Below are 12,539 nucleotides of genomic sequence, written 5' to 3'. Positions count from 1 at the left end.
TCTCCCATAAAATATTTTCTAATTATCTGAGCTCTCTATGATTAATTAATTAATTAATTCCCACCATGTAACTCTTATAATACCTTCCAAGTCATGCCATATGTATTATAGCAGTTCCTAATTTCTTTTTCATGGTGGTAATAATAAGATGGATATAAATTACTTCAAAATGTTTGTTACTAAGTTTTTGGCATACATAGTAAGTTTATTTAATAGTTAAATGTCTGTGGGATATGTGGGACCATAGATTATTATTTAAGTATCCTAAAAAGCAGTATCTACAAGTCAGTCCTTACATATCAATTTCTTAGAACACTGTCCACATACTTGAAAATGAATGAATTTAGTTACTATTTACAACTAGCTAAGAGTAATCAGAAAATTGAGGTTGAGGTCATTTCAGCTGTTAAGGTACCAGACTAGACTGGACAGGTTGTGTTTATTATTCTCTATGTTTAAAGCTAAACATAAAACCCTACTATACTTATTTTTTTCCTACTAATTTTTTAAGACTTTATTTATAATCTTACCTTTTTTTCTGAGCCCTTTGATACAAGGTTTTTCACTTGATAAACTAACCTGTTTCAACTATACACGTTTATAGTTTAAAAAATGCCTTTGGGGCACCTGGGTGCCTCAGTCGGTTGAGCTTGGTTTCAGCTCAAGTGGTGATCTCATGGGTTGTAAGATGGAGCCCTGAGTTGGGCTCCGTGCTCAGAAAGGAGTCTGCTTGAAGATTCTCTCTCTCTCAAATAAACCTTTAAAAATGCCGGATGCGTGGGTGGCTCAGTTTGTTAAGCGACTGCCTTTGGCTCAGGTCATGATCCCAGGGTCCTGGGATCGAGCCCCGCATCGGGCTCCCTGCTCGGCAGGAAGCCTGCTTCTCCCTTTCCCACTCCCCCTGCTTGTGTTCCCTCTCTCGCTGTCTCTCTCTGTCAAATAAATAAATAAAATCTTTAAAGAAAATAAAAATTAAAAATGCCTTCAGAGGGGTCGAGAGAGCACAAAATAAAAATTGTCAGACTTCTTTTTTGCAGGTGAACTCTGTCAGCCTTTTCTGGTTTTGCTCCCGTGTACTCCAGAAAGCATAAAACTATGTTCGGACTTCTACTGATTCCTAAGATTGTACTCATCTTTTTTTTTGTTCTATTGCTTAGGTAAATTAGTTTCTATATTACTACTTAACATCCCTCTGCCCTGAACATTCTACTAATCCATTATCACTTGTCTCATTAAATACACTATGTTCTCTACTGAATTTTCCACCTACATCTTTATTAGTGTTAAATAATCACTTTTCCTTGTCTAACATTTATTTTCCCATGTGAGTAGACTTCCTCACTTTTCTAGGTGTACTGGTTACACTCCATTTCTTTGCTGGAAACTATGCACTTTAAAATCTAGCCACTAGGATGGCTAATCCCTATGTAAGGGGAATAATATAAAAAAGAAAGAATACTAAGGCATAAGTTTGAAGATCACTTGTGGGGAGCAGAGAGGTAGGGTTGGGGGTGGATTAAAAAAGAAAGCAAAAGTCTGCTTTTAATATATCATTTGTTCCTTAAAACCCATATCTCCTATGTACCCAGCACCGTACCAGATACTCAGATACTATATAAAGGATGCAAAAGAAGTAAAATATATAGCCCTTGTTTTTGAAAAGCTTACAGGTGATATAACTGACTCAGTTGAAGCAAGTATTAAATAATATATAACCATATACTTGATTGTGTGTTGTAGGTGTTCACATACTGTAGGTATAAGTCAGATCTCCAGTGAGGGTGGTGGAGTTGAAAAGGAAGCCAGCCTCCTTAAAGGTGATAGAAGGACTAGGTGGGGTGGGCTGTTGAGGGAGGATTTAGATTTGCTTAGATGTTGGTAAGGCCAGAAATTATTGTAGCCTTGGGGACTATCCCTTAAGATGAGGAGGTGTGGATGAAAAGAAAATGTTCCTGTATTCCTAAGAAGGTCAGTCTGACTATAGTAACTATTTTATGAACAATAAGAGATTAAATTGAGTAAGTGGACATTTGGTAAATCATACTTCTGTGTAAGCCTGCAGGACTATTTTATCAGTGAATGAAGTTAGAGGAAGAAATTACATTGCATAGTTAAATGCTGATATCAACACATATAATATGTCTTATGTGTAACAGAGCTCAGGAAAACTCAGTAAGCCTTTTAATAAGTACAGATAAAATTTATTGAATGCTGGCTCTGTTGTGGCTAAGGAAAGGATGTTTGTGTTTCTTATGAATTATGTACCACATATCAGCTCTTTAGTAGACTTAAGTTCTTTTTGTAGCTACTTAACCTGGTAATTAACATAACTATTCAACAAATCCATGGCATTGTCTCACTTTAATCCTGTATTTAGGTTTACAAATTACAAATAATTTTAGATGATTAATAGATGGCTTGAGAGCCAGCATTGGGGTTGCTCCTTTAGGAGTTCATGGTTTATCAGTTTTTAACATTGGGCCCTTGTGTATTGTGTGTATTGTATAACCAGAGAACAGTGTCTGTGTTGTACATTTATCACAGTGAAATCTAGGGAGGACTAGCTGTCGGAACAGGCACAGCACTTGTTCCATGTTCTACTTAGATTATCATTGCCCATAGGCATTTCTACATTGCTCTGGTTGGCTGTTAATACAGTAGAATTGTTGAGAGCTGATGCTGTGAGAATCAACCGTAGGCCTTGATATTGTATATATGACTGTTTATAAATGGTAATTTTAAAAGGCTTAAGATTCAGTGGTAACAGTTAGCTCCAGGTTGAAATTTGATATTTGATGGCGAAAGTCTGTCCTAGGCCATGTAGGGGAAAATTGCCTCTGTCATTTTTGAGTTATCCAAATGCAAATTTATTTTGAATAAGTCTTCATTTAAGGACTCATTTGCATTTGTTAAATACCATAGAGACTTTCTTTTTGAAAAATGAATTTTCTTTTAGTTTCTTCTATGGACTAGTATTTGTGGTGACAGTTTGTTTCAATTTAAGAAAATGAGTTGCTGCACAGGTGAGGTAGTATTTGAATCACTTAAAAGTTCATGTCAGTGTTTTGGTTCTTTTCAATTTTTCCTTTCTGTTCTCTTTCTTTCTTTTGTTTATTTATTTTTTGCTTTGTTCTGTTTTGTTTTATTTATTTACTTTTGTTTTTAGTTTTTACAGGGGGTGTTTTGGGCTCTTCATGGCCTTGCTAACATACTTGGCTGGCCATATTTAGTCTGCGCACTAATTGTTAGTTGGCCCAGTTGAGTCTTACTTTGTGCTCTCAGTTTTTTTAGTCTCGCTTTCTATTTTTGTCTACCTGATTGTGTTTTAGTTCACGAGAGATTTTTATTCTGATGGGCCGGATTTTAATCCGTGTACTAAATTTTAGTCTGCAGACTAAAAGTAATCCGCGGATTATTTATTTTGCAAAATATTAATTCCCCCACTGGAAACTATCCTAAAAGAATGTTAAATTCTCTTAGAATAGCCAAGGGAATTCACAGCTACTGGTGAGTTCTGCCATTTTTTGTTCTCAATACCTAGACATAATAGATCCTACTACCTCCCTTGCATATTTGGCTCCGTTGTGCCTAGGTGTTGGTGTACATTACTATGCATGTCACCTATAACTGTGACTGTCCCTTAGTTGTATTGTTTATTGTATATATTTTTTGTTTAGCTTTTGGTGGGTGAATTGGGCATATTTGCACATGAAACTGTGTTGAATTTGTAGTGCTCAAAGATGTAGGTTTTTTTTTTTTCCAGTGAGTTTTTCCAAAAAGGAGAAAGAATGTTCTATATTTATTTTTACTAAGTAATGGGTGCAAGGGTATGAGGGGGCAAAGCCCACAATAGAAAAAGTAAGTTATACCCGCACTCTTGAGGTGATATGTCATTTGCCTGAAGAATCCTAAAATAATGAGAATGTCAGCAAATATCTTTTAGCAGGGAAGTCAATCCAAAATGGAGAATAATCCGCGGTGGCCTGATCCTTCTTAGCTCACACAAATTGAAAATATCTGGCTTGAAATCTGTAGTAATATAAATTAAATCTATTTATTACTTTCCTCTCATCACTAATAATTAAGCAAAAAATGTTTATACTGTCTAACTGAAATATATTAATAGATAAAAATTAGCATATTGGGAACTAATGTCTTTAAAAGCAGGCTAATATGCCCCCTCCCAGCCATGTCAATGGATGATGAATCCAGGTCCGTAGAAGACCAAACACTTTACTTTGGGAAGTTTACTTCTAGATTTCATTTTGATTTTAACTTTTTTTGGTTTTGTATTTTTTTAATAAACGCACTGGCATTGGAACATAATAAATTAAAATTAAAATGTTTCTTTATTGTGCCTCACCATTGCGCAATCAAAAAATTTTTTTGCATACACTGTGGTGAAATAATTTTTAAAACTTGGACTTGCTACTGTGGAGACTGATGTTTAAAGTTTATAACTGTATAAACATTTTCTATGTCCCCCCCCACACCATGGATTTCTTATAACACTGGATATATTTTTCCTTGCTGGACTATTCTCTTTTGGATTGACTTCCCCTGTTTGGATTATTTCACTGCATTATCATCTTTAGGATTCGTCAGGAACAGGACATTTCACCTCAGGAGTGCGGGTATGTACTTAATTTTTTTTTCCCAAAATTTCAGGGCAGATCTATAAAACTAGGGGGAAAACTTTTTTTTTAGAAAGGTTAAACCATTATTCATTCTAGAAATGTAATAGTAAAAACAATGTAGGTAGCTGTGATTTTTTTTTTTTTTTCCATCCACTGTGTGGGATAGGTTTTACTTATGGTATATTAAGATTGTCAGTCTCCTGAGTGAGTTATTAACATCTAGACTGAAGTTTAGGAACTGTGGGGTTTAGAAATTATTTTTACAAGAATAAATATTAACAAAGATGCACAGAACTAAAGGTTCTGAATGTTAAACAGTTTAAATGAGTAAGCAATAAAATGGCATTAGAAGCTTCGTTATTAAAAGCCATATTTCAGTTGTTATTGGTTTCCCTTTCTTTAGACACAAAGATAATTCAGAAGAGCTATTTTCTAGTTTGGTCTGTAATTTTTTGAAGTAGAATGCTACCACACCCTATATTATGGTGACAGATACGAACTTTGGAAGACACTGGGCTTTAACTCCACGTAATTTCCCACTTAACCTTAATCCATAGAGTACTAAACCAAGGCTTTGCTCATCAGGAATCTCTCAAAGTGTTTAAAATAACAGTGGTACTTTTTAAAAGGCAGATTAAGTCTTGATTTTAATATGGGCTCTTAGAATGAATTCTTCTTAATTGTTTTTAACTCTTTGATTCCATGAGTTAGGATTCCCTGGCAAAATAGGCTAAAACGTGTCTTAGTACCAACATGGATGGTTACTTGTAGCCAGTAAGATACTAAATGAATGTGGATGATTTTTTTTTAATAATTAGAGATAAGCTTGCAATACTGGTTTAATTAATAGCTTTAATACAAAATCCTCATTAATGTAACATGAAATTTTTTCACTTAAAATACATTCACTGTCCAGGTACCCTACATTTGAATGTTGGCCGGAGATATTTATTTCTACTTTTGGTGGTACTTTTAATTCTACTTATGCACTCCCTTATTGGTACAAAAGCATTTTCCCTTAGACTAGCTAACAAAATAAATCCATATGCTGTGAAATAAATACAAACAGCCCTCAGGGATAAAATAGGTCAGTAATGCTTAATATTTTTGTGAAAAATTTTCAGAGTTTTCCCACTGATTATTTTCTTTTACATTCGGAGTTTGATTATGGACCTGGCTAGGAAGCAAGAGAGGGAAAAATGACCGAGAACAGTGGAAGATCCATACATTTCAAATAATACAATACCTAAGGTTTCCTTGACTGGGGTGAGTCAGATCACTCAAAAGAATAAAGATAAAGCAATTTTTGACCGTACAGAGGGTTTTCTAATATAGTCAAATAAATAAGGTCTTTGATATTCTGAAATAAATTCCTAGGATCCTACCCAAACCAATTTCTCAATTTCCATGGAAAATATCTTTATTAGTAATAAACTTTGTGTAAAAACTAAAGGAAAAAAAAAGGTTTTCACTGTAGAAAGTACTCTTATAGTCTCTTGAAAAGTAATGAGCTCTATAGTAGTAACTAGTTCTGCTACCTTCAGCCTAAGTGATAGTCAGATGTTACGTGAGCCATTCTCATTAGGAAACCTTACTCCCAGGCTCCTCCATCCTCATCACAATCCACATGTCCTTCCCTCACTATTTCTCTCCCTTTATACACATCGGCCTCTCTTTATATGTCTGTCCACTACCACAACCATACCTTCTATTTGATTGTTTTCCCCCTGTCAAGGGATATATGTTTCATTTTTCTTTAGTTTCAAAGGCTTTCTCTCCATCTATTTATATTTATTTCTGTTTTTCCCCTTTCTACTTTTATTCTTCAACTGTCCATAATTTAGAACAAAGTTATTTTCATAGTTTTATGTATCGATTTGGAGTTTTAAGACATAGATGTGTAGAAAGCTTTCTATTCTTTTAAGCAAACTAATTTATTTGCATTTTGCTTCAACATAGCCTTCAGCTGACTTTTTCTATGAGTTAATGTCTTCTAATGAAATGCACTTAATGAAAAGTACATTTCTCTCTCCCTAATTAAGACCCTAGAATATTCATTCAAATGAGGGTAATCTGGCCATGTGATAACAGCTTTTATGATAACAGCTATTCTTTGAAGAAAACAGTTTCAGACATTTTGTCAAATTCTGGGTATTCAAGAATTTCTTCAGATAAGATAGAATGTTTATTGAAGAGATAATACCAAATCATTAGCATTTCTAGACCTAAAGTAAATAGCTTTTCTTTTTCAAAAAATATTGATTGCCAAATTTGAGTAGTGCTGTTCATTACTGACAATTGTTCTCGCACACAAGAGGCAACCTTTTTTTTTTTACTGCCACTGTAGTCAAAACTTTTAGAAAATTTTAATATTCTTCTAGTTGTGCTTGCCTCAAGAACTCAGCCTTCCTCTTGTGCCTATCATATTGTATTTTGTGTACATATTTAATTGTACTGCTTTATGATTAGCAAATGCAGATTTTTTTTTAATTTCCCCTAGTTTTTTCTCTGAGCTTTTCTCATATAGTTTGTAATTAACTGTTCACCCCAGTGTGGTGAATCATATGCAGTTAACTCTTTTCATTCTAGAAGGTTCCTTTTGCAAATGCAACCATGTTGTTGTAAGTGGTGGGAATGAACTCATACTCAAAGGATAATATGCTATGATTCTTATAATAAAGCATTAATTGTTCTTTGCCTTTTTTTGTACTGCAGGTCTTCCGACCCCGGACTCCACCGGAAGCAATTGCACTGTGTAGCCGTCTGCTGGAGTATACACCAACTGCCCGACTGACACCACTGGAAGCTTGTGCACATTCATTTTTTGATGAATTAAGGGACCCAAATGTCAAATTACCAAATGGGCGAGACACACCTGCACTCTTCAACTTCACCACTCAAGGTAATTCCAAACACTTAGTTCTGTTTTTTACCATTTCTGAGAAAGCTACATATGTGTGTGAAGTGACATTCTTTTAGTTAAAATCTGTGTAGGACAAAAGTGGGCATATTAAGTACTTACACAGGTAGGAAACATCCTTTCTAACCACTTATTAGGCTACTACTTTTATGGTTTTGAACAAAATAGTGGCAGATAAAATTTTTCCAGTAGATGTAGTTTCTCTCATTTTTGGCAGATTATAATAAATCTTGGCACATGAGAAGCTATAGAGATTTCACTATTAAGACTAAAGTACAATTTAACTTTCAAATTTGTATTTGAAACTTAGAAGTTAGCATTTCTTGCTTCCCAAGGATTTATATCAAATTTTTTAAACCTGGAAATAAATTGGTGGCTATGTTTGTATAAAGTCAGATATCTTATAAACAGAAGGAAAACTGGAATTCTAGAACTCTCTTTCTTAGAACTTATATAAGGGATGTAGATAGAGAATTCTCTTGCCTTCTGGGGTTGATGCTGCTGCGAAAATGTTGAGAGGAAAAACAGAGTTTGTGCACTGGTGGTTTCTAAAAGACCCAGGTAGAGTCATCATTTCTTAATCACTTGTGTGTCCACTTTTCTTTCCTCTCTGATTAAGACCCTAAGTGATTCATTTAATCAACTACACTGCCTTTGATGCTATGATTTTCTTCATAAACTGAACATTAAAGGTGTACAATTTCCTAGAGATAAAACAAGCAATAAATAGTCGATTGATTCATTAGTCAGCTTAGTCAAACTTAAAAATATAGGAGGGAGATGGAGAGCTTTCTGTGACCAGGAAATAGATATATTTCCTTTATCCTAAGATGAATTTTCCTCCCATATTTAAACTTTTCTAAAAATTGAAAGTGGGAAAATGCATTGCTTAAGCATTAGATTTGGAAGACATGAGTTGCTAGTAAAATAGACTTGGATGATTCCATTGACTATAATCTTAAGCAGTCAATAATATGTAACTACAAGCAGTGCTGATATAGTCTTAAACTGCATTCATAAAGGAAGAATGTTCAGATATCCTGGCATTAATTCTGACTAGGGCTGATCAGAAATCATTTGGAATGTTGTTTTAGGTCCTGGCTACACCATTTTTAAGATGTTAATGAATGGCGGGTAGGGTATACAAAGGAACAGAATTGACTATGGATCCTGGAAAAGTGAAGACTTAAGGAATTTTTGAGAACAGTCTAAAAATACCTCATAGATTATCTTCTAAACAGAGGTGTAGACCTGTGTTCTTTCTCCTGATTATAAAATTGAAAATAGTAGTAGCAGAAAATTAGAGAACAGTACATATTTGAGTTTATTATATAAACATCAGCCCCTGGCATAGATAGAGACTAAATAAAATTGATGAATCAATGAAGTTTTCAGTTGTTTAACAGTGGAACAAGTTTTTTGTTTGTTTTCCAAAATACTGATCTTTATATCAGGAAAAAGCTGGATGATACCAAATGTTATAGATAAGATTATTACAATTTGGCTATAGGTTAGACTCTTCTAGAGCAAAGATTCTATGATTTTGAGTCATTAAGAAAATAAGTTTTATTTTCAATTTTTACTGCTTTGTTTTAATCAAGAGTAGTACATATATATTAAGGAAAATGTTGAAAATGCAAACGAAGTATAGAGAAAATTAAAATCACAGTCCCCAAATAATCACTTTTAGCATTCAAATTAATCGTAAGATTTTATAGTGTAGCTCTTTTCAGTCTTTTCTCTAATGCATATACTGATAATCCTTGAATATAAAGTGATACTCTACTCTCCCATTAAGAATATCCCAAAAAGGTTTCTTTTGGTTAACTCAAATGTATTTAAAATTATGCATTATATAAAATCAATAATTATTCAGGAACTTTACTTTTTTTACCTCTCAAGTTTCATAAAACAATTTTATTAATACTTTTTTTTAAAGATTTTATTTATTTGACAGAGAGGTAGAACAGGTAGGCAGAGCGGCAGGCAGAGGGAGAGGGAGCGCTGAGCATGGAGCCTGATGCGGGGCTTGATCCCACCACCCTGGGATCGTGACATGAGCCGAAAGCAGCCGCTTTAACCAACTGAGCCACCCAGGCAGCTTTTACATCTGTGTCTTTGTCATCAGTAGAGCTACATTTTGAACTAACATAAATTTTTTGATATGAAGCAGTTTTTGAATCTATATGAGGCCACTACTGGAAATTCTATAAGTATCCATTTTCATAAGTTGTTTTATTTTGTTTTTGTACTGTAGATAGCTATTTATTATCTCTACATATAACTATCTGCTGGGTTACTTTTTAAAGTGGTCTCTAAAAGGCTCTGTATACAAGGACATGCAGCACTTGCAACTGTGGAATCTTGGCATCAGAAAATACTAAGTTAATGTTAAATTTATTTGTCTCTTTTTTTTTTAAACCAGTTCTGTCAGGTGAACTTAGAGTTTCCCAAACCAGCATATGATTATGGTTTTATTCACACTAAATATCTTCTCCGATAAGTACGTTGTTTCTCGAAATACATGAATCGAGGAAGCCTTTTGTCAAGCAGCTTGATAGAACCCCAAACACAACAAGATATTTATGATAGATATATTTTGGAGAATAATTCTTCTTATGTTCAGACACATAGGTACATACTCTATAATGGACCTGTATGTGTTGATCAAAATTGAGATATTACTTAAACATTATATTTAATCAGATTTAAAATCCAGGATTCTGTTTCACTGTCCATATAACATAAGATGAGCCGTTTTAAAGTAAACAATTCAGTTTACTTTATTTAGTATATTCACAGTGACAACTACCACCTAAATCAAGTTCCAAAACATTTTCACTGATTCTAAAGAAAACTCCATACCCACTAAGCAGTCAGTCCCATTAACTACTCCTCCAACCCTTGGCAACCACCAATGTGCTTCCTGCTTCTGGACTTACCTATTCTGGATATCTTATATAGATGAAATAATATATTATATGACCTTTTGTGTATGGCTTCTTTCACTTAGCATAACATTTTCAAGGTTCATCCATGTTGTAGCAGTGTATTAGTATTTTATTCCTTTTTATGGCTGAATAATATTCTGTATTATGTCTTAATCAAAGGCTGCTATAACGAAACACCAGAGACCGTGTGGCTAAACAACAAACATTCATTTATCAGAGTTCTGGAGGCTAGGAAGTTCAAGATTAAGGTGCTAGTAGATTTGATCTCTGATGAGGGCCTACTTCCTGGTTTGCAAATGGCTACTTTCTTACTGTATCCTCATATGGTAGAAAGAGATTACCTCTCTTGTTTCTGTTATAGGGCCACTTAATCCTATTCATGTCGGTTCTACCCTCATGACCTTATTACCTCTTAAGGGCCCATTTTCAAATACTGTTACTTTGGGGAGTAGGGCTTAAGCATATGAATTTTAGGGGGACACAGACATTCAATCCATAGTATATGGATATACCACATTTTTGTTTATCCATCATCTATTGATGGATATTTGGTTTGTTTATACCTTTTGGCTATTGTGAATAGTGCTGCTAGGACCATTTGTTTACAAGTATTTGTTTGAATACTTGTTTTTAATTCTTTTAGGTATTGCTGAGTCATGTGGTAATTCTATGTTTAACTTTTTGAGGAACTGCCAAACTATTTTCCACGGCGGTTTGCATGTTTTACGTTCTCACCAGCAGTGTACAAGAGTTCCAGTTTCTCCACATCCTCACCAATACATTATTTTCCTCTCTCTTTTTTTTTAATAGCCATCCTAGTGGGTGTGAAGTGGTTTTTCATTGTGCATTGTTGTCCTGAGTTTATTGCAATATAATGAATCACGACCTGGTAAATGCTATTTACCTGTTCTCTAATAAATTACACTCATAAAACAAATAGACATGAAAATAAATTGGCTTAGATTTTAGAATATGGTCTTGAAAATATTGGAAAGACTTTTGTGAACAGGCAGTTTTTATATTGTAAACTAATAGACTCAACTAACTTTAACGTCCTTAAAAGTCTCTGAAGTTTTTCTTAACTTCAGCTTTGACACATGCCTTTTAAAGTAAAGGCTCAATTTGAAGAAGAATAAATAATTTGGCTCAAACTTTATTTATACATGTGTGATATTTACAAGTTTTTAAAAAGGTATGAAGATTGTCTTATTTTAACATTTCAAATTGTTATATTTGCCCAGAATATCAAACATAACTATGGTTCTCTGTATGTCTGGATGTACATATATATCTTTGAGGATTTAAAGAATATGTGTATATTTGGATGTGGTGTGTGTAGATGTAGTATGCAATCTCTACAGCTCCCAAGTATTTCTGTGACTCACTGCATATCAGTGAAAAGGATGTACATGAGTCTTTGTATCTATTCAAATGAACTCTGTAATTATGTCCTTGAAATTATTTTCCATAAAACTAAATGTATTATATTGAAAGTACCATCATTTTGAGATATGGCCCTTCTTTTTTAAGCGTTAAAATGCCTATCCTTGCAGCCATTCTGAAACTGAGCTGTAATCACCAGTAGTATTTTCTCCCTTTCCTTCTACATCAGTATTACACTTGAACAGTGTTTCTGTATAAGGACACAGCTGTCCAGGAAAGAAGTGTTATTTGATGTTATATTTGATCCTCTGTATTCTAATTTTGGATCAATGGTTCCAAATGATGATCTCGTTTACCAAGGCAAAGATGTAACTCTTGTGCAGATGCAACTTCAAAGCACATACTATCTAATAGCAATTAATGATCAGAATAAAACTGGATAATGCAAGAGCTTGAAAAAAGGAGAATCAATCACCCAATTGGTTGTATAGCTAGAGTCCAGAGACAGGAAACACTAAGGGTGGGAGGGTGTTAGTGAAGTTCTGCTGTAAAACCCTCCTCCATCCTCACAAATTTTCATGAAGTTTGTGCTAATTCCCTCAAATGAAATAAAGATAAATCCTTGTCTGCGTGTAGTAGGTGTTCAAT

General features: G+C 34.2%; 1 protein-coding gene across 2 annotated transcripts in view; it reads left to right on the top strand.

The window, feature by feature from the left end:
* The window catches only part of GSK3B (glycogen synthase kinase 3 beta), a 205,123-nt gene that overhangs the window by 165,550 nt on the left and 27,034 nt on the right, over window positions 1-12,539 (top strand). Inside the window, exons 9-10 of one of the 2 annotated variants that reach the window (XM_025874826.2) lie at window positions 4,596-4,634; window positions 7,353-7,539. In XM_025874826.2, the coding sequence (XP_025730611.1) occupies window positions 4,596-4,634; window positions 7,353-7,539 (226 nt within the window). The remainder of the gene's footprint in view (window positions 1-4,595; window positions 4,635-7,352; window positions 7,540-12,539) is intronic. The other variant, XM_025874830.2, reaches the window with a different exon arrangement.

This window comes from Callorhinus ursinus, unplaced genomic scaffold (genome assembly GCF_003265705.2).
Source record: "Callorhinus ursinus isolate GAN/ISIS: 27379988/994484 unplaced genomic scaffold, GSC_fseal_2.0 scaffold1, whole genome shotgun sequence".
Classification (NCBI taxonomy): Eukaryota; Metazoa; Chordata; class Mammalia; order Carnivora; family Otariidae; genus Callorhinus; species Callorhinus ursinus.
This window is presented reverse-complemented; position numbering and strand designations above follow the sequence as displayed.